Source organism: Callospermophilus lateralis, chromosome 7 (genome assembly GCF_048772815.1).
Source record: "Callospermophilus lateralis isolate mCalLat2 chromosome 7, mCalLat2.hap1, whole genome shotgun sequence".
Classification (NCBI taxonomy): Eukaryota; Metazoa; Chordata; class Mammalia; order Rodentia; family Sciuridae; genus Callospermophilus; species Callospermophilus lateralis.
In genome coordinates, this window is record NC_135311.1 from 80,802,770 (window position 1) to 80,824,514 (window position 21,745).

Genomic DNA, 21,745 nt, shown 5'->3' on the forward strand with positions numbered 1-21,745 from the left:
TCAGAAGGACTGGTGATTAGCATTTCAACATACGAATTTTGTAGGATACAATTCAGTCCATAACTACCTATTGGACTGTGAGCGCCTCAAAAAGCAGGAACTTGGGCTTCCTTCTTAGGCACCATTACACCTATCAGAACACCTGGAACACAGGAGATTCTCAGCATATCATGTGTGGGATACAAAAATGAAGGACTTCCCAGAAGTACAGTCCAAATCTGTAGCCTCAAAATCCCATGTCTAGCACCAAGAAAAATAAGGTTTTACTCTTTCCCAGAAACAGTGTTTGTTGCTGTCATCATCTCTAGCTAGTTCACTGCCAAACACCTATTTATGTGGCACTCTATTCATAGCATAAAAATGAAATCCTTAAGGACAGAATCCAAAGCCGTTGACAATATCCTCTTCTCTCCAGATCTATTCTAATATTTGCAGACAGACAGCTTGGCTAGAGTCAGATTCAAGGTTAAAAGAAAACCAACTCCGCTCTGCCTTCAGAACAATGTGTAACAGTGTAGGATAAAGGGTAAGTTGGGTATCTGCTGCTTTTTTCCTACCCAAAAGGAAACTTCTCCCTCTCTGTTCTGTGTGATTTTGGTAGACCTATCAATCACATAGTCTGCCTTCCCCAGTTTCAGGATGGGCACATGACATAATCAGGCCCCCCACATTCTAGGAATTTGAACTCTATATAGGATGACATGAAAAATAATTGGAGGGAAGTCCATCAATCCTATGCCATTAAAGCTTCCTGGTACACACATCCCTGAAAGTTATTGACTTTCCTAAGGCTTGATCAACTATTTTTATTTGAGACCTATCTGGTAGATTTCCAACAAATGCTTTTCCCTTAAATTAAATAGTGAATCTTAACATATATAGGGCCTCTAGATGTGGAGTGTGGAAGTGGTGGACCTAAAATATGGAAATGGGAGCAGGTAGTAGGATTCCCCTACTTGCTATAAAGATGTTGTGCTCACAATCCTTAATATGCCATGGCAGAACAAAGTATTTGAGGATATAGTTCACTCACATGCCTCTCCTGCCTAAACCTATAGGGAAGTTGATAGAAAAATATCAAAATACTGGAGTATGTGGCCACTTCTGACTGTTCTTGGTAAGATCCTAGAAATGGGCCAGCTGTGGTGGTGAACACCTATAATCCCTGCAGCATGGGAGGCTGAGGCAAGAGGATTAAAATTTCAAAGCCAGTCTCAGCAATTTAGTAAAACCTTAAGCAATTTTGCAAGCCCCTGTGGCAAATGTAGGGATGTGGTTCACTGATTAAGCCCCTCTGGGTTCAATCCCTGGTACCAAAAAGAAAAAAGAAAACCAAGATCCTAGAAAGCACTTCACTTCAGCTAAGGTGGCTATATGAATGCAAAAAAAAAAAAACTCTTCCTGACTTAGACTGACCCTGTTTCCTAGCAGAAATTCAAGATAACAGAGAGGCAGATAATTAATGAAAGGCTATGAAATTTGAATTTTTGGCCCTGAGTCAATGATAATGCTAGAAAATACAAGGAGAAAGGAAGGAAACATAGCAAAAGATAAGATTGCAACCAAGAGAATTGGGGGAAGCCTGATCCCCCAAGTACCTCCTGATATAATCTCCCTCCCTGGCAAAGGACTAAGCATTGGGATGAAGCCAGAGGATGAGAAACAGACCAGCTTTGCCTTTATCCCAGAAGCAAAAAAAAAAAGTAACAAAATTAAGGGCTAGAGGATGGGCAAAGCAGTAAGGCTTTCTTCTAAGGCTAGGGCCAGAGTCAAGGGTCAAGCCACAGAGGAGAAAATGAAGACTAGCAGCTTTGAAAACAAAAAGCTATCACTGCTCCAAAATCAATCTCCAGGTATCCTAGCCCACCGCACCAACAGAATTTGAGATATTGAAATACATACCCCTATCCAAAAAATCCTAGCCAGGGTGCATCTCAGATATATCTCTGAAATTCACAAGGCAATAAAGAGCAGGTTCGATAGTAGCTAGATACTTAAGTACATTAACTAAAACATATGTCTCTGATATCAAAGACAGAACTATAATTATAGGACAATAATGGCTAAATACAATGACATCTGTATCACTCAAGACAAATAGCAACTTTCTACGAAGACAAAAGAACCAAAAGATATATATGCATAAATAGGAAAAAATTGAAAATGACTAACTCTGGAAAACAATATATGTTAGAGAAAAATGTAAAAGAGTTCATATTTCTTCAGTTGTACTAAGAGAATAGCTTTAATTTACAAAAAAACCTAAATCAAAAAAGAATATTTATCTCAAATCTCCTTTGCCCTGTTAGTTAGATATGCCACGCCATCAGGGGAGCTGGACTACCAAATGAAGCCCTTTCAAAAGAAGCTGCTGGAGAGCAGCCTGGGGGCCACTGGCCTTCCTTTGTAGGAGGGAGAGCAGATGCTGCAGGGTACCAGCCAGAATCACAGCAGCTCCTAGAGTGCTCCCTCCAGGTGCAGCACAGGCAGAAGGCACTCTTTTCTTATACTGCTATGGAATTCCATCTCCCACAGGCAATGTGATGTTTACTATACCTCCATTAAGTGGCACAGAATTGTGGGAGCAGAGAAAATGTCCTGATTCCATAGATGTAAGCTTACTTGCTAAAACAAGGAAAATGTGATTCCCCAGACCCACTGCATTCTCCCAGCATTTTCACTAACTGGCATTAGAAACAACTAGAAGGCATATTTGTGTTCTGTGAGCAAAGGAAAGAACATGGGGTGGGTGGGGTCACGGATGAGTAAGGGCAGGCTTGGAATGATTCTACCAAAGATATTTTAACACTGGTGAACACAAGGCCTTCATCTGGCTTATTAAAATAGTGCTGGGTAGTGAGAGGGAAGCTGGCACATTCTCGTGTAGATGAGATGGCCCTGGGGGTTTGAACGACAGTTGTAATACAGCTGCCGTGGCTAAAACTAGGCAAGTACAGATGTCACATCAACGAGGGAGTAATTTCATACTGTTCCAAGCTGCCAAATTCAAAATGCCAATGGAGGAAAAGTAGAGGTGAAGGAGGTCTTTAAAATAGACTAGATAACTATTTTAAATACCAATTCTGTGTATAACTAAAACTTTTTGCTGCTGAGGTCCATGAACAACAGTTATTATGGTTTAAAGTGCTCAATCAAAAATCTTACTGCTCAGCAAAATGAAAACAATACAATGTGCTGTTCTCAGAGACTGGAATAGCCACATTAAATCTAGTCACTAGACATCAGTCTTTGTCAAATGTTTGTTTAGAAAATGTCCTTCTACAAGGCTTTATTTTTCCTTCTTCAGTAGTTGTTGTCCCTGTAAGCACAGCGCTCTGTCATTCTCTATGTCCCAAGCTGATGTGTTAGATAAGATGAAATACTAAAAGCACATGGCATCACATAACAGTACTCGTTTCCTTGAAAAGTTAGATGAGAGGAAGAGATGATTCGTGTACGCACACACCCACACAAAACTTACCAAATGCCTTCTTGGGTTCTATTAACTTCAAGGTAAAGAGTTCCTCTTTTTTTAATTCCTTTAACTTCTTAGCAACTTCATAGTGACGCCACCCAACGATATTTTCTCCATTTATGGATTCAATATGATCCCCCACACAGATTGTTTTAACTGAGTCAATAATGCTTCCATCTTTAATTCTCTGAAAGAAAGAAAATTGATGATGTTATAAAAAATAACTGTGTGGCATTACTTTTCATGCTGCTGACATATTACATCCATTGTATTGACATACTAACAATGCAGCTAAGGCTCAGTTAAAGAAGGAAGACCAAACAGTAAAAAGCCATACCATCTAACTGCCAATCATTCTTCATCTTCCTTATCATTCAGAATTCAATTACCTCATAGTTACCTCGTCCTCTGAGAAGCTTTCCCTAACTTCCTCCCACAGGAATGAGTAAGGTGCCACTGTCATCTTCTACAATACTTTTTGTTATATACACTGAGCTTTAAGATAAGCACTTTACACTTGCTGTTTAATTTAATTCTAACAACATTTTTGGTAGATCAGGAAGATGGAGGCTTGAGAAAAACCAAGTGATGTCCTAGATTCAACAAACCACAGTGCAGTTGCTCCTTTTCTTCTCATTCACCGTAGCTAAATTGTGATATCCTTGGGGACAGAGAGTCTCACATCATTTTACGTCCTGTGCATGGCACAATGCCTGCACAGAAAATCCTTCTGTAAATGATTGTTGAATCATTTCAACATGAGATCCACTACAGAAATATAAAGCTTAAGATTTTTTCTATTGGCTATATTTTTTAAACCTTATTTACAAATGCAAAGATTCAAATGGTATAATCTTGACTAAGAAGACTGATACGTAATAAGAGACAAGTGTGGTTATCATTCGGGAGTCAGTAAGAGTGATTTTATACTATTGTTCTTTCTTGGTCTATTTTAGATGAGAACACAAGACTAAAGTAGAAACTTGAAACTCATCTTTCTTCAGTCTTCTCTATAATGCATCGATTATATAGAGTCTCAATATTAGATCTACGGTCCTGTAATGATTAATTTGAATTGTCAACTTGATTGGATTAAGAGATGCCAATGAGTAAGAGGTTTTCGGGTTTATCAATGAGGATGTGTCTTGGCATGTGGGATAATCAACTGAAGTGGAGACCCTCCCTACGCATGAGTGGCACCATCCAATAGGACCATGAATTGGATGGAATATAAGTTGGAAGAGAAGGAAGCAGGAGCAGATGCAAGCTCGATTCTTCTTGAATAGGTTCTTGATTCTTCACGCTTCCAAAGCGGACTCTGCCAGTGATTCTCCAGAAGCCTTCAGTCTAGTATAGCACCATTGATACCACTTATACTTCCTGTTGATTCTGTTCCTCTATAGAACCCTGACTCTCCTAAGATGGCACCAAGAATTTCTGAAAGGATTTTAGGGACAAGAGCTCTAGAAAACTATGCAAGGGTAACACTCCTGCATGAATGTACAAGTACTTCCACAGTGACAAGAAGTGGGTCAAAATAAAGGCCATCAGCTGCCTCAGGAGTCACAAATCCTTCATGGGAATGACAGGACAAACGTCAGATGCTGCTGCTACTTCAAAAAAGCTGGTGTATTCCCCATCCTTGCCACATGGACGTGTAACATCTTCTGATTGAACATTGTGTTCAATGAGAGAAACTGATCTCATGTATCTCAGCATCTCCATAATACCATCGTCAAAAAAAGAAAAAGTTGTAAAAGATGAATCTGAGACGGTTGGGATTTTTTTATGAAAAATGTGAGTAGATTTCCTTTTTTACACTCAAATTTTAAGAATATTGCTATGTTTGTTGTTACAGTATTACCACGCTACATGCAAATAGAAAATAATACCAATTTAAACAGAGTTTATTATTTATCATTACAAATTGTTACTTATAAAGCAAAGAAACCAAAAACTGCATAATCTGGTATTGTTTTATTAGAAATCCTTAATAGACTTCCATAGTTAACAAAAACAAAAGTAATCAGAACATACCACTCAATACAACTACATTTTCTAAACTGCCACAGAAAAATAAACAAGATTAAGCAACAGATTAGAGTCCAAAGAAAAAAATTTAAACATACTGTTACATAACCATTTTAAAGGTATTAAAGAATTTAAGTTGGACTGTTTTCTTAACTTTTATTCTAATTTATCTCTTGATATAGCTTGAAACTATTATATATGATTAATTATACCATGCAAATTTCAGTGTTCTACCACATGCTATTTTTACTTTTTCAGACTTATTTTTATGAGTTTATTAAAAATAAGCATTATATAAAATTAATAAGTAAAAGACCTAAAAGTCACGCCTCACCCTTACTCCTGAAATAAAGGTCGAAGTAATAGCAATTTCTCATTGCCCAGGCTACTGAGTAGGTATAACTGTCACTAGAAGAAGACCCAGACCAAAGGAGGAAAGGCAGTTACCAGGAGTCAGAGCAGGCAGCAGGGTGAGAATCCAGGCAGAGAATCTGGGATGAAAGAAGGGAAAATCAGTATGAGAAACTTAGAGAGGAAAACCAGAAGTTGGGCCAGATTTAGAAGCAAACTTGGAGACATTGATTATTTATAGAATGGGTTACCTGGAACTTAGCCTCCTAAATAGGTAGAATGAAGAATGAGGTCGCAATGGGGACTGAACCCAGGGGTGCTTTATCACCAACGTACATCCCCAGTCCTTTTTATTTTTTATTTTGAGACAAGGACTCACTAAGCTGCTGAGGCTGGCCTCAAACACAGTCCTCCTGCCTTGGCCTTCCAAGTCTCTGGGATCAACAGGCATGTACCACTTACCTCAGCTGGTTTTTACTTCTTTTTAATAGTTTTTAATAATCAAAACAATATTTATAATGTGAAAATTATATGAAACCTAAATCACAGTATCTGTAAGTAAGGTTGGTCCCACAGGGAAACACCCATACTCACTCAAGTATTGCCCATGGCTATGATGACTAAGTCGTTGACATAGTTGAGTAGTTGCAACAGAGGCTGTACAACCCACAAAGCACAAAATATTTACTATCTGGCCCTTTACAGGACATATTTGCCAGTTCCTGTCTCAGACTAGACTAGAAATTGGTTTCATTATAAGCATTCTTTAAATTTTCTAACGAAGTTATTTATGTACTTTTTGTCCTGGGACATGTTGAGACCTGGATGTTAAAATCATGACTGTTTAGGTCCACTGTCTTTTCACCTGAGGAGTTTCACCTGTGAGAATCGTGGAAAACTACAGAAAGCATTTATCTGCCATTTCTCTCTCTCTCTCTCCTAATTATGTAATGATTTATTGTTACTAGTTTTATGATTAAAGTATTAGCTATCAATTAAGAACACTGTCAGGTATTTTCATGTATTTTCTTTATATCATAAGTAACCCTATAAGGTAGGTGCTAATATTTGAGAGAAGGTTCTGAAAGGTTCAATGGCTTTCCCAGGGTCACAGGCTTGTCTGATTCTACAATCCCAGCTTTATTCATTACATTGTACTGCCTCCCCAATCTGGAGTCCTGCCCCTTGCCCTTGAATCCTATTACTGTCCTACTCTTACTTTGACCTACTCTTACTTCCAGCTACTATTAAAAGCACATTAAGTATTTATTTCAGTACTATATACACTGAAATTGTAATCATACAGAAGAGACAAGCATGGTCCCTGCACAAGGACAGCATGCAAACTCATGCACATTCCATTTTTTTTTCTGCTTATTTTGGCCAAGATAAGAATCACAGGAAGGATACGTCAGAAATGAATAAAACTGATTACTTCTAAGAAGTGGGGGAAGCTAATTGAGTAGAAGGAGTAGGAGAAGAAATGGTTACATCTTTGAATATATCTTTTAATATAGTTCTGATTTTTTTGAATCATATAATATTTTTTTGTATTCAGAAAATAAAATTAGCTAAAGAGGGATGAAGAAAAAACAAACAGAAGCAAATGGACTCAATAGTATTTCAATTGAAAAGCATAGTCACCTGAGGTAGGGGGAAGTAGGAAAAAACTATTCCAAGTAACTTGTGAATACAAAACTTCAACTCTATATAATTTATACACACACACACACACACACACACACACACAACCTAAAAACGAAATGAGTGCATTCAGATCCTGAACTCTTCTCAATAGGTTTATTTTTCATAGTATTATGGATATAGAATACTGAAACTGGTTGGTATAAATTACAGGACTAAGTAATTGAGTATTTGTTTGAATAAATTTCAAAATAAATATTTTTATAGAAAAGCCAAGGAATAACCTTGAGATAACAATGAAGCATTATGAATTCATCATTTCTAATAAACATGTTTTTCTTTGTTTTGTTTTGTTTGTTTGTTTGCTTTTGGTACTAGGGATTCAACCCAGAGGCACTTAATCACTGAGTCACATCTCCCGTCCCTTTTCTATATTTTATTTAGAGACAGGGTCTCACTGAGTTGCTTAGGGATTCACTAAATTGCTGAGGCTGGCTTTGAACTTGCAATCCTCCTGCCTCTACCTTCTGAGTTGCTGGGGTTACAGGCATGTGCCACCATGCCCAGCATAAACATGTTTTTCTAATGTTATCACTGAAAAGACCTAGAAATAATAACACTCCAGTAGCAATGAAAGAGTACAACTCATAACAGAACTTGAATTTGAAATATCATTTTAAAAAATCAGAGTTCCTTAGAGAAATGAGTCTGGGCCTGGGAAAAGGAAGACATAAGATGAGCCTAGAACATCTTGTGCCAGAAAGTAAGGAATTGCTCTGTTAAATGATGGACGCGACATTGAAAGAGCCAACAGGATTCCCACAGGCCAAATCTCAGAAAATTTGAGCATCAAAATCAATTATAGTGCTAGCTTACAACCCATTGAATAAAATAAGAAATAATGTACTCATGCTAATAAATAAATAAGTAAATAAGTAATGACAGCTTTTAAAAATAGAATGTTTTCTAAGAAATACATAAAGAATTATGGTATTGGGAAAACCTCATTTTGCAACCATCATAGGAAAAATTGATTCAAGCAAGATATATCAACAGATGCTAGATGTGTGGATTGTGAGTAAGGTAATAGGATATTTTCATAATCTCAAATTATCTCCCCACCATTATTTATTAATTACAAAGGAAAATAGAATACCTTTGCAGTGAAAAGACTGGTGGACTCCACTTTAGACAAGAGATAAAAATTAATATCATAAATAACGAGACAAACCAACATCAAGCACCTTCTGACTGTGGTACACTGAGGACACAGCAGTACTTAATGTAATTCTCCTTCCCAAAATGCACAACCTGTCTCTAACATGAAGAAACATCAGAAAAACTCAAATTAAAGGATGTCTCTCAAAAGGCTAAGGAACTATTCTAAATTTTAAAAGACTACAAAGAAAAAACCCTGAAGGCTCAAGATAGCATAATAGTGACACCCACTACTAGTTTTCTCCTCCCAGGGGATAGAAACAAATCAACAGTTGTGTAACTGCTTTTGGGGTTAGTAGCTATGGGTGAGCATTGTAAATTGACAGCAAAGGAAACAAAACCTGGTGAAAGCCAGAGAGTAGGGATAATGACACAACAAGAGAATTCCCAGTGTCTGGAAGCTCAACTGGGGAAAAGGGACTCTACCTTTCAAGGGAGTAAAGGTGAAAGAGAAAAAGTTGCAATATGGCCCAGAGGACAGCACCCTACAGACAAACAACTTAAATAAATAGGTGACAAGGACTATGCATTACAAGTTAGCTTTAGAGAAGAAATTCACCTCAGCAAACAGTGCTTTAGCCAGGAGCCCTTGAGATGGGTCCTATTGTCAGAGATCAAACTGCTCTGGGGGTCAGAAAATCTGGCATAATCACATCTCAGGGTTCCGGTGGACATTTGCTGCACTGACTAGATGGGCAGTGGCCACAAGAGACAAATGAGGCTTAAGGGAGTGTCTCCACCCAGCTGCAACTAGAGGGAGTGGAGGGCATAGCAGTTCAGCCATTCTGACCTCTACAACATGAACAAAACCAATGGAGTGTGCTTCTGCATGACCAGGTCTGAAGGTGCCAGGATGAAGGCTAGCTGGCTGCGAAGTCCTTGTATCATCCCTTTCAGTTCAGAACTCAGTGGTTCAATTGCTCCCCCTACCCTTGGAGAAATTCTGGGGATCCGCTACAGCTTTGCCATTCACCAGGCCACCCAGCACAAAGACTAAAACCCTTAGGAGCAAACATATACTTGGCACAGACCACATCCTGCCAAAATTCAGCTGAGGAGAAGGGCTTGTTGTGGTTCCAACAATTGCCATGCCCCTGGGCGCACAGACTAAAAGCCTTGTGAGAGAATATATATACCCCTGGCAAGATCAACACTCTGCCTTAACCTATTCAGCAAGATACCCAGGGTACAACCTGGATACCACCCCAAACTCACTTGGCAAGAGCTGAGAGGAACTATAGCAAGCAGTAGTTGAACCACACTACTATCCCCATACCTGGTGAATTCCAACCTTAGAAGTCCTAGTAAGAAACATGTTTGAGTACCTTGGAGGAATTTGTTGTTGTTATTCTCTATTCTATCTTTTTTTTTTCTTACTTTTGTTTCATTTTTAATTTTTCCTTTTTTTTCTCATATTTTTCCTTTTTATTTTTAATATCATTTTCCCTATCCATTCTCTTTTTGTTTTTAGGTAGTTTTAATTATTTCTCTCTTTCTCTCTCTCTTTTATTTTTTCCAGTGCTGAGAATTGAACCCAGGGATTCAGATGCATCAGGGAAGTGCTGATGTCTCTGACAACATTCCCAGCTCAGATGAGAGGAATTAAGCCCAGCACCAACCACAACCCAGTCCTGCTAAGATCCTGGCAGACACTTCTGCTTAAAGAAAAGGGGGACATAAGCTCTCAACTGACCTCCCATACTAGGTGTGCACAGATAAGGAAGGCTGGGGACTGTATCCTGGACTGTATCCTGTGTTATCCCCACAGTCATATTAGAGAAGAAAAACACAATGTCATTACATCTATGTAGATCCTCTACATCATTATTGGCCACACCTGGTGTGGAAACAGTACTTATGGAAAACCCCAACTCCAGATAGAGGCTACCACTCCCAAAATTGAAGTACCCAGAGGTCACATCCCACCTACTCTGCTATCTATACCATATCTATCTGAAGTACAAGAATTCTCCACTCTTACAAGTCTTGCAGAGATTGAAGGATATAAAAACTGTAATCAGTTGGGATGTGGTTGGAGGAACCAGGTCATAGGAGTGTGTCCTGGAAGGGTTTATTTTCTACCCAATTCCTCCACCACCACCACCACCACTCCAAGAACTGAGCAGATTTTCTCTGCCTTGCCTGTCCACCATGGTGTTCTGCCTCATCTCAGGCCCAAAGCAACAAAACTGTCCAACCCTGAACTGAAACCTTTGAAACCATAAGCCAAAATAAACATTTATTCCTCAAGTTGTTTATGCCAAGTATTTTGGTCACAGCAAAAAAAAAAGTTGACTAACACAGCTGCATATAAAAAACTTGGTTTTTTTTAACTTTTTTTTTTTTATTGGTTTTTCAAAACATTACAAAGATTGCAGAATCACATCGGTTACACATCCACATTTTTACATAATACCATAATAGTAACTGTTGTATTCTGCTACCTTTCCTATCCTCTACTATCCCCCCTCCCCTCTCCTCCCATCTTCTCTCTCTACCCCATCTACTGTAATTCATTTCTCTCCTTATTTTTTTCCCATTCCCCTCACAACCTCTTATATGTAATTTTGTATAACAATGAGGGTCTCCTTCCATTTCCATGCAAATTCCCTTTTCTCTCCCTTTCCCTCCCACTTCATGTTAATGTTTTCATCCTGGTCTTCCTCCCTGCTCTGTTCTTAGTTGCTCTCATTATATCAAAGAAGACATTTGGCATTTGTTTTTTAGGGATTGGCTAGCTTCACTGAGCATAATCTGCTCTAATGCCATCCATTTCCCTGCAAATTCCATGATTTTGTCATTTCTTAGTGCAAAGTGAAAGTATAGAAAAGGATATTCCAAGCAAACGGAATGTGAAAGCAAGTAGGAATAGCTGTAGTTATATATGACAAAACAGACTTCAGACAAAATCAGTTAAGAGACAAAAAAGGTCACTTTACTATCTACTGATCAAGGGAATAAGATATAAAAATTATAAATACATATGCACTAACATCAGAACATCCAATTTCATAAAAAAAATACCAGTAGACATCAAAAGTAAAATAAGTCCCAATAAATAACATAGGTAACTTCAATATACTACTATCACCAATAAATAGATCATTTAGACAAAAAAATCAACAAAGAAACATCAGATTTAAGTTATATGATAGATCAAATGTACTTAATAGACATCTATAGAATATTCCACCCAAGAGCTGCATAACACACATTCTTTTCATCAGCCCATGGAACTTTTCCCAAAACAGATTGTTTATTATTCTATAAAGCAAGTCTTAACAAATTCAAAAAAATGTAATAATTTCTTACATCTTATCTGATCACAGTGGAAGGAAACAAATCAGCAGCAAGAGAAGCTGCAAAAATTATAGCCGATCACTGTGGTGCATGCCTGTAATCCCACCCTGTCTCTAAATAAAATTCAAAATAGGATTGGGGATGAGGCTCAGTGGCCGAGTGCCTCTGAATTCAATCCCTGATACCGCCCCCCCCCAAAAAAAGGAGAGGCAGAAATAAAAGCACATGAAAATTGAACAACATAGTATTAAATAATGAGTCACTGAAGAAAGCCAGGAGCAGTGGCACATACCTATAACCCCAGGTACTCAGGAGACCGAGGCAGGAGGATCACAAATTTGAGCCCAGCCTTGGCAACTTAGTGAGATCCTGTCTCAAAATAAAAAATAAAATGGCTTGAAATGTAAAGCTCTGTAGTAGAGCACACCTGGTTCCAATCCCCAGTACCACCACACACACAAAATCATATATATATATATATATATATATATATATATATATATATATATATATATATATATATATATATTAGGGGATATCTTGAAAAGTTATGTTAACAAATTGGAAAATCTAGAAAAAATGGACAAATTTCTGGAAATGTAGGCCCTTCCAAAATTGAACCAAGAGGATATTTAAACAAATACAGCAATAACAAATAATTATATTGAAGCAGTAATAAAAAGTATCCCAACAAAGGAAAGTCCAGAACAAGATGAATTCACTGCTAAATTTTATCAGACTTTTAAAAAAGAATAAACACTAATATTCCTCAAACTAGTCCATAAACTATAAAGGGCAGGAACACTTCCAAACTTATTCTACAAAGCCAGTATTACCCTGTTATCAAAATCTGACAAGAACACTAAAAAATTAACCAGACATGGTAGTGCACACCTGTAATCCCAGCAATTCAGGAGGCTGAGGCAGGAGGATCAGAAGTTCAAGGCAGCCCCAACAACTTAGTGAGACCTGGTCTCAAAATAAAAAAATTAAAAGGACTAGGAATGCAGCTCAGTGGTAGAATGTCCCTGGGTTCAATCACCAGTACTACCAAAAAGAAAAAGAAAAAGAAAAGTATGGACCAATATCCCTGATGAACAAAGATATGAGAATATTCAGCAAAATATATGCAAATTGAATTTAACAGCACATTAAAAAGATCATACATTATCATCAAGTTTGTTTCATTTGAGGGATGCAAGAATGGTTCCACATACACAAATCAATAAATATAATATATAAATAAAATCAAGGACAAAAATCACACAATCATCTCAATAGATAAATAAAAGGCCTTCAGTAAAATTCAACATCCCCTCATGATAAAAGCCCTGAATAAATTAGGTACAAAAGAATCATACCTTCAACATAATAAAGTCTACATAAGACAAACACATATATACCCAAGGTCCTACTGAATGGGTATGTTAGTCAGTTTGTGTTGCTGTGATGCTACCTGAAAAACAAAATTAGAGGAAGATTTGTTTTTTGTTTTGGGGTTTTTTTTTTTTTTTTGCTTATGGCTTCCGAGATTTCTGTCTGTGATTGGCTGGCTCCACTGCTTTGGGCCTAAGGTGAGGAACAGTATTATGGTCAAAGGTCACACTGGACGAAAGTTGCTCAGCTTGTGGCAACCAAAAAGGGGAGAGAGAGAAAGGAAGGAGTGAGAGAAAAGATAAACCACAGCAAGCATCAGTGACATACTTCCTCCAACTGGATCCAACTTCCCTTTAGGCAGCTGTCAATCAATTAATATTTATTATATATTCAGCTATTAATGGAAAATCTATCAAATGGATTAATCCACTGATGAGGTTACAATCCTCATGATCCAGTCTTTGCCTAAAAGCCTCATCTCTGAGTCTTGATGTTGGGGATCATGCTTTCAACAGGAAACCCTGGGGGACATTTCAGATCCAAACCATACCCTGGGAAAAAACAAAGTATTTCTCCTAAGACATCAGAAATAAGACAAGGTTGTCCACTCTCATCACTCTTATTCAGTATAGTATTAGAAGTGCTAGTCAGAGAAATCAGGCAATAGAAAGAAATAAAAGGCATACAAACTGGAAAGGAGGAAGTCAAATAACCTCTGTTTACAGACATGACTCAGTACATAGAAAATCCTGAAGATTCCATCAAAAGACTATTAGAGCTGGTAAACACATGTAAGTACCGGGATTCAAAATCAACATACAGGGCTGGGGATGTGGCTCAAGCGGTATGGCGCTCACCTGGCATGCGTGCGGCCCGGATTCGATCCTCAGCACCACATACAAACAAAGATGTTGTGTCTGCCGATAACTAAAAAATAAATATTAAAATTCTTTCTCTCCCTCTCTCACTCTCTCTTTAAAAAAAAAATCAACATACAAAAATCAGTAGCTTTTCTATACACCAATAATGAACTTACTAATAAAGAAATCAGAAAAGCAATCCGATTCACAATAGCCAGAAAACAAATAAGACAGCTAGGAATAAACCTAAGCAAGTCTGTGAAATACCTTTACAATGAAAATTGCAAAACAATGAAGAAAGAAATTAAGAACACACTAGAAGCAGGAAAGATTTCCCATGTTCATGGATTGAGAAAATTAATATTGATAAAATGGCCATACAACACAAAAGTGACCTAAAGACTCAATGCATTCCTAATCAAAATATAATGACATTTTTCACAGAACTAGAAAAAATAATCCTAAAATTCATATGGAAACAAAGAAGACCCTAAATAGTCAAACCAGTCCTGAGCAAAAAGAACAATGCTGAAAGAAAGCATCACAACACCCAATTTCAAAACATACCACAGAAACAGTAATAAAATCAATATGGTATTGGCATAAAAACAGACCCATATGAATAAAGTAGAATAAAAGACCCAGCAGTAAGTCCACACATCTTCAGCCAACTGATTCTCAACAAAGGTGCTAAAAACATGAAAGGTCAGCCTCTTTAACAACTGATGCTGGGAAAAGTAGATACACACATGTAGATGATTGAACCTAGATCCCTATCTCTCACCTTGCCCAAAATGGATCAAAGCCCTTACTATAAGATACGATGTTTTGAAACTACTAGAACAAAACACAGGAGAAACCTTCAAAATATTGGCACAGATAATGATTTCCTGGTTAGGAACCCAATAGACCAAGAAACAAAGGCAAAATTTGACAAATGGGATTAAAGCAAATTTAAAAGTTTCCAAACAGCAAAGGAAAATAAAGAGACAAACTACAGGATAGGAGAAAAACTTTGGCAGCTACTCAGCTGACATAAGGTTACTATAACTCAAGTCAAACACAGCAGCACATGCCTATAATTCCAGCAACTCAAGAGGTTGAGGCAGAAGGATGGCAATTCAAGACCAGCCTCAGAAACTTAGCAAGGCCCCACACAACCTAGTGAGACCCTATCTCAAAAAAGGGAGTGGGGACTGGGATGTGGCTCAGTTGTCAAGCATCTCTGGGTTCAATCCCTGGTACACACAAAAAAAATAAAATCAAAAAATCAAAAAAACTTAACAACAACAATAAGAACAAAAACAAATAATCCAACCAATAAATGGGCAAATGATCTGAAAACACACTTCACAAATGTAAGTACAAATGTCCAATAAATATATGAGAATGATCAATATCTTTAGCCATCAGGAAAATGCAAATCAAAACAACATTGAGATTTCATCTCACCCCAGTTAGAACAGCCACTATCAAAAAAGTAAGCCAGTGCAGGGGCACACACCAACTACTCAGGAGGCTGAAGCAGAAGGATCACAGGTTACAGTCTAATCCTGGCAATTTAAGAGAAACTCTGCTTCAAAATAAAAATAAATAGGCCTGGTAATATAGTTCAGTGGTAGAGCACTCCTGGGGTCAATTTCCAGTATGGGAAAAAAATGTTGGTGAGGTTGTAGGGAAAAAAGGCACCCTTATATACTGTTTGTAGGAATGTAAATTTGTACAGTCACTATGGAAAACAATATGGAGGATCCTCAAGGAAGTAAAAATAGAACTACCATATCATCTAGCTATCCCACTCCTGGATATATAACCAAAGGAAATGAAGTCAGCATACAAAAGAAAAAACTTCACACCATGTCTATTGTGGCACAATTCAAAATAGTAAGAGATGGAATTAGCCTAGATGCCCATCAATAGATGAATAGATTAAAAAAATACACAGACACAATCGAGTAATATTCAGTCATAAAAAAAATAAAATCCTGCCATTTTCAGGAAAATGGGTGGAACTAGAAGACAACATGATTAAGTGAAATAAGCTATATACACAAAAAAAGACAAATATCACATTATCTATCATATGTAGAAATGAAAAATAGATGACCTGAAAATAGGACTATGAAAGTTCAGAAAGGGAGTTGGGGTAGGGTAGGAGAAGCGGGGAGGACATTATCAGAGTTTAACATAGACATGTATGGAATGTCACAGTAATTCCCATTAATTTGTACAATTACTGTGTTAATAATTATAATAATTTTTAAAAGACATAACAAATGAAAATCATGACCCTGGATTAAACCTGTATTAGGGAAAATGGACACTATTAGGAAAACTGTTGAAGCTGAAATGTAAACTACAACTTAAAGTATTATATAAATGTTAGATTTTTAAATTTTATAATTGCACTATAATTAGATCCTCAAAAAAAATAAAATACTTGGGAATCAACCTAACAAAAGAGGTGAAAGATTTATACAATGAAAACTATAGAACCCTAAAGATAGAAATAGAAGAAGATCTTAGAAGATGGAAAAATATACCCTGTTCATGGATAGGCAGAACTAACATCATCAAAATGGCAATATTACCAAAAGTTCAATGCAATGCCAATCAAAATCCCAACAGCATTTCTTGTAGAAATAGATAAAGCAATCATGAAATTCATATGGAAAAATAAAAGACCCAGAAGAGCAAAAGCAATTCTAAGCAGGAAGTGTGAATCAGGAGGTGTAGCGATACCAGATTTCAAACTATACTACAGAGCAATAGTAACAAAAACAGCGTGGGACTGGTACCAAAACAGGCGGGTGGACCAATGGTATAGAATAGAGGACACAGAAACCAATCCACAAAATTACAACTATCTTATATTCGATAAAGGGGCTAAAAGCATGCAATGGAGGAAGGATAGCATCTTCAACAAATGGTGCTGGGAAAACTGGAAATCCATATGCAACAAAATGAAACTGAATCCCCTCCTCTCGCCATGCACAAAAGTTAACTCAAAATGGATCAAGGACCTTGATATCAAATCAGAGACTATGCGTCTGATAGATGAAAAGGTTGGCTCCGATCTACATATTGTGGGGTCGGGCTCCAAATTCCTTAATAGGACACCCATAGCACAAGAGTTAATAACAAGAATAAACAAATGGGACTTACTTAAACTAAAAAGTTTTTTTCTCAGCAAGAGAAACAATAAGAGAGGTAAATAGGGAGCCTACATCATGGGAACAAATTTTTACTCCTCACACTTCAGATAGAGCCCTAATATCCAGAGTATACAAAGAACTCAAAAAATTAAACAATAAGAAAACAAATAACCCAATCAACAAATGGGCCAAAGACCTGAACAGACACTTCTCAGAGGAGGACATACAATCAATCAACAAGTACATGAAAAAATGCTCACCATCTCTAGCAGTCAGAGAAATGCAAATCAAAACCACCCTAAGATACCATCTCACTCCAGTAAGATTGGCAGCCATTATGAAGTCGAACAATAACAAGTGCTGGCGAGGATGTGGGGAAAAGGGTACTCTTGTACATTGCTGGTGGGACTGCAAAATGGTGAGGCCAATATGGAAAGCAGTATGGAGATTCCTGGGAAAGCTGGGAATGGAACCACCATTTGACCCAGCTATTGCCCTTCTCGGACTATTCCCTGAAGACCTCAAAAGAGCGTACTACAGGGATACTGCCACATCAATGTTCATAGCAGCACAATTCACAATAGCTAGACTGTGGAACCAACCCCGATGCCCCTCAATAGATGAATGGATAAAAAAAATGTGGCATTTATACACAATGGAGTACTACGCAGCACTAAGAAATGACAAAATCATGGAATTTGCAGGGAAATGGATGGCATTAGAGCAGATTATGCTAAATGAAGCTAGCCAATCCCTAAAAAACAAATGCCAAATGTCTTCTTTGATATGAGAGCAACCAAGAACAGAACAGGGAGGAAGAGCAGGAGGAAAAGATTAACATTAAGCAGAGTCATGAAGTGGGAGGGAAAGGGAGAGAAAAGGGAAATTGCATGGAAATAGAAGGAGACCCTCATTGTTATACAAAATTACATATAAGAGTTTGTGAGGGGAATGGGAAAAAATTAAGGAGAGAAATGAATTACAGTAGAGGGAGTAGAGAGAGAAGATGGGAGGGGAGGGGAGGGGGGATAGTAGAGGATAGGAAAGGTAGCAGAATACAACAGTTACTATTATGGTATTATGTAAAAATGTGGATGTGTAACCGATGTGATTCTGCAATCTTTGTAATGTTTTGAATAACCAATAAAAAAAATAAAAATAATTTAAAAAAAAATAAAAATTAAAAAAATAAATAAATAAATAAAAAATTGCACTATAATTAGATATAAGGAATATCCTTGTGCTTAGTAATTATACTCCAAGTACTAAGGGATATACATACATATTATATATCCCAAGTACTACATATATATGTGTACATATATACATACTAACACACACACAAATGTATATAAGAGAAAATAAAGCAAATGTAGAAACTGGATATTTAGGTAAATGATTTATATAAGAGTTCTTTATATGTTTATGCTGTTTTTGTATGTTTGAAATGATCCCATTTTTAAAATTTTTATAAACTAAGTATACAATATGATATGAATCTCTCTTTTAAAGTGAACTCCATGTTTGCTGTTTGGATTGTGTTCTCCTTTGCTATCAGGTTCTTGGTCTCCACAGGGTTAATGACTAGTACTCTAAGGCAGGCACATGTTAGACAAGGCATTAAAAAAAAAAAAAGAAAGAAAGAAATGTGAGCTACAAACGTCAGAGGCTAACATTTTAAAAATCCACACATATTTGCAAAACTTCCAAGCCCTTCTCTGCTGACATTAGAAAGTCACTGCTGCATATGCCTCATGTCCTGAGCTTCCCTTGGATAATCCCACATGACTTTCCCAACTCACAGATTTTCCATTTGGTCACCCACTCAACCTTCAGCACAGTCATATCTTTTGCAGAGCTAAAAATAGCCATTCTATCAAGTGGGTAGTTGAAGCACCATTTAGTTAGGAAGATAACTTTCCTAGACTATTTCTTTAATGATGACAATGCATCAGCAAATCAAGATTTGGACAAAATAAAGACATGCAACATGCTGTGCTGCATGAAGCCTACCACTAATTCTTAGCTCAGTGCACAGAAATTCCAGGCCCACTGTGAGGCTTCTTGGGATTCATATCCTGAATTTTTCCAGCTGTACAACTTTGGGCAAGTTACTTTAACCTTCCTGATCCTATTTTTACATCTGCAAGATAAGAGTTGCTAATATTACCTTCCTGTGGACAAATCTCACAGACATCATGTTGAACAAAAGAAGTCAGAAAAAATAGAGCATATAAACTTCAAGAAGCAAATAGTGACAGAAGTTAAAAGAGTGGCTACAACTCTCCCCAAAGGGGTGAAGAGGAGAGTACTTACTGAGAAGGAGCACAGAAAGGTTTCAGAGCAGTAGAAATACAATTTCCATTGATCTGTGTGATAGGTACACAAGTGTTATGATGTAAACATTCATTAAAGCTGTACATTAAAAATCTGTTACATCTCAGCTAGTTGCTGTGGCACATGCCTGTCATCCCAGCAACTCAGGAGGCTGAGGCAGAAGGATTGCAAGTTCAAGGCCAGCCTCAGAAATTTAGCAAGGCCCTAAGCAACTTATCGAGATCCTGTCTCAAAATAAAATATAAAAAGGGCTGGGGATGTGACTCAATAGTTAAGTGCCCCTGGGTTCAATCCTGTATTACACTTATATGTAAATACTGGTACTATAACTACTGGTACCAAAAAAAAAAAAACAAAAACAAAAAGAAAAAGAAAAAAGTTCTTATACCTCAACATAAAAGTAAAAAAAAAAAGAAAAAAACATAATATCAACAAATAGAATTGTTGTGATAACTAAATAAAAAAATGTAGGCCAAGTGCCTATTACATGGTAAGCATTTGATATAAGTCAGCTGTTATTACTACAATTAATGGTAACTCCAAGGCAGGAGGATCACTTGATCCCAGAATTTCATAGCTCGACTGGGCAACATAGCAAGAAACCATTTCAAAAGAAAAAAAAAATTGCTTCTGTCTTGACCAATTACAGATTTTTTTACTTGTCATTATTCCCCAAACAATACAACAACTATTTACATAACATTTAAATTTTATAAGAATTATAAGTAATCTACAGATAATTGAAAGTATGTAGGAGGATGTCCATAGGTTATATGCAAATACCGTATGCAAGATGTAAGCATCTAAAGATTTCAGCATCCCCAGAGGGTCCTGGAACCAATCTCCCCACAGATGTCAGGTGACAACTGTCCTCATTACAACAGAACTATTTTAAAGAAGCATCTACCTTTTTACTATTCCAGAGTTCGTAAAAATTTTGTACCATTTCAAACTTCTTTATCTTGCCTTTGTCTCTCTATATTACTTTCTTTGTATTTAAACAGAGAAATTATACCGTTTGTGTAATTTTGAAGAGCAATTTTAAAGAAGTAAATAAGATAGCTGAAAATCTGTGCAGTTAAAAGTAACCCTCATCACTGGATGTCAGCATGGATGTCATCTGATTTTAGAGCTGCAAACCTGGAAAAACTTACATGGATAATGAATAGGCACCAGGAACAGTCTTTCTTTTTCAGTAAGTTCTATATTCTAGAGGAAGTTTAAACCAAAGGGAAGAAATTCAAAGAAAGGGTAAACAAAAAATGATGTCTTTGAACATTTTTTTTTAAATGACAGTAAAACTAATGTTACCAGTTCATGCATGCCTGCTGAGCTGCCTCTCACTCTGAAGATCATTTCTAACTGTCATTGATCTGGTAGATTTTTCTTAAATGTTAACTTCAATTAGGTCACACTGTTTTGGTTTGCTTTTTAACTTACCTTGATAAAAGCATAGCCAACGCCATTATCTGTAATGGTGAGTCCAAGTGAATCCTCAGATTTATACACATTCACTTCTTTTTTTAGTCCTTTCACGTGGGCAAATATAAAATCTTCAAGACCTAATTGCCCTCCTAGGAGTTTCTCCATGTCAATTTTAGGTGTGTTTAAAGTACAATATAAGATCTACAAAAGAAAGAAATATATTAAGTTAGTTTCTATTAGAAAAATGTTCTGGTCATCAACTTATTTGATAAACATTGAGTGAAATAGTCCTAAATTTATAATGTCTAAGTCCACACATAAAACATGTTTGTATGTTGGCTGGACAAATTTTGAAACTCATTTTCATATAGAGACATTAGGTAACATGTACTGTTTCCCATAGGCCTGACAGTAGCTTTATAAAGTACCATGTTATTTGCATATCACAAACAGGAAATTGAGGCTTAGAAAGCTAGGTTGCCTAAAGTCACAAAGTCAGTACTTGTCAAAGCCAAGGATTCAAGGTGAGACTCTTCACCTTCAAAGTGTCTTCAACTATAAGATCTTCTATT

At 37.0% G+C, this 21,745-nt stretch overlaps 1 protein-coding gene and 1 non-coding gene across 2 annotated transcripts in view; one reads left to right on the top strand and one right to left on the bottom strand.

The window, feature by feature from the left end:
• The window catches only part of Gipc2 (GIPC PDZ domain containing family member 2), an 84,228-nt gene that overhangs the window by 30,268 nt on the left and 32,215 nt on the right, over nt 1–21,745 (bottom strand). The window contains exons 2-3 of the mRNA XM_076862259.1: nt 21,189–21,374; nt 3,482–3,662 (exon numbers count right to left, since the gene is read on the bottom strand). Coding sequence (XP_076718374.1) covers nt 3,482–3,662; nt 21,189–21,374 — 367 coding nt within the window. The remainder of the gene's footprint in view (nt 1–3,481; nt 3,663–21,188; nt 21,375–21,745) is intronic.
• LOC143405299 (U6 spliceosomal RNA) lies at nt 7,122–7,226 on the top strand. Its single transcript, XR_013092019.1, has one exon. It is a non-coding gene; the product is annotated as a U6 spliceosomal RNA (small nuclear RNA).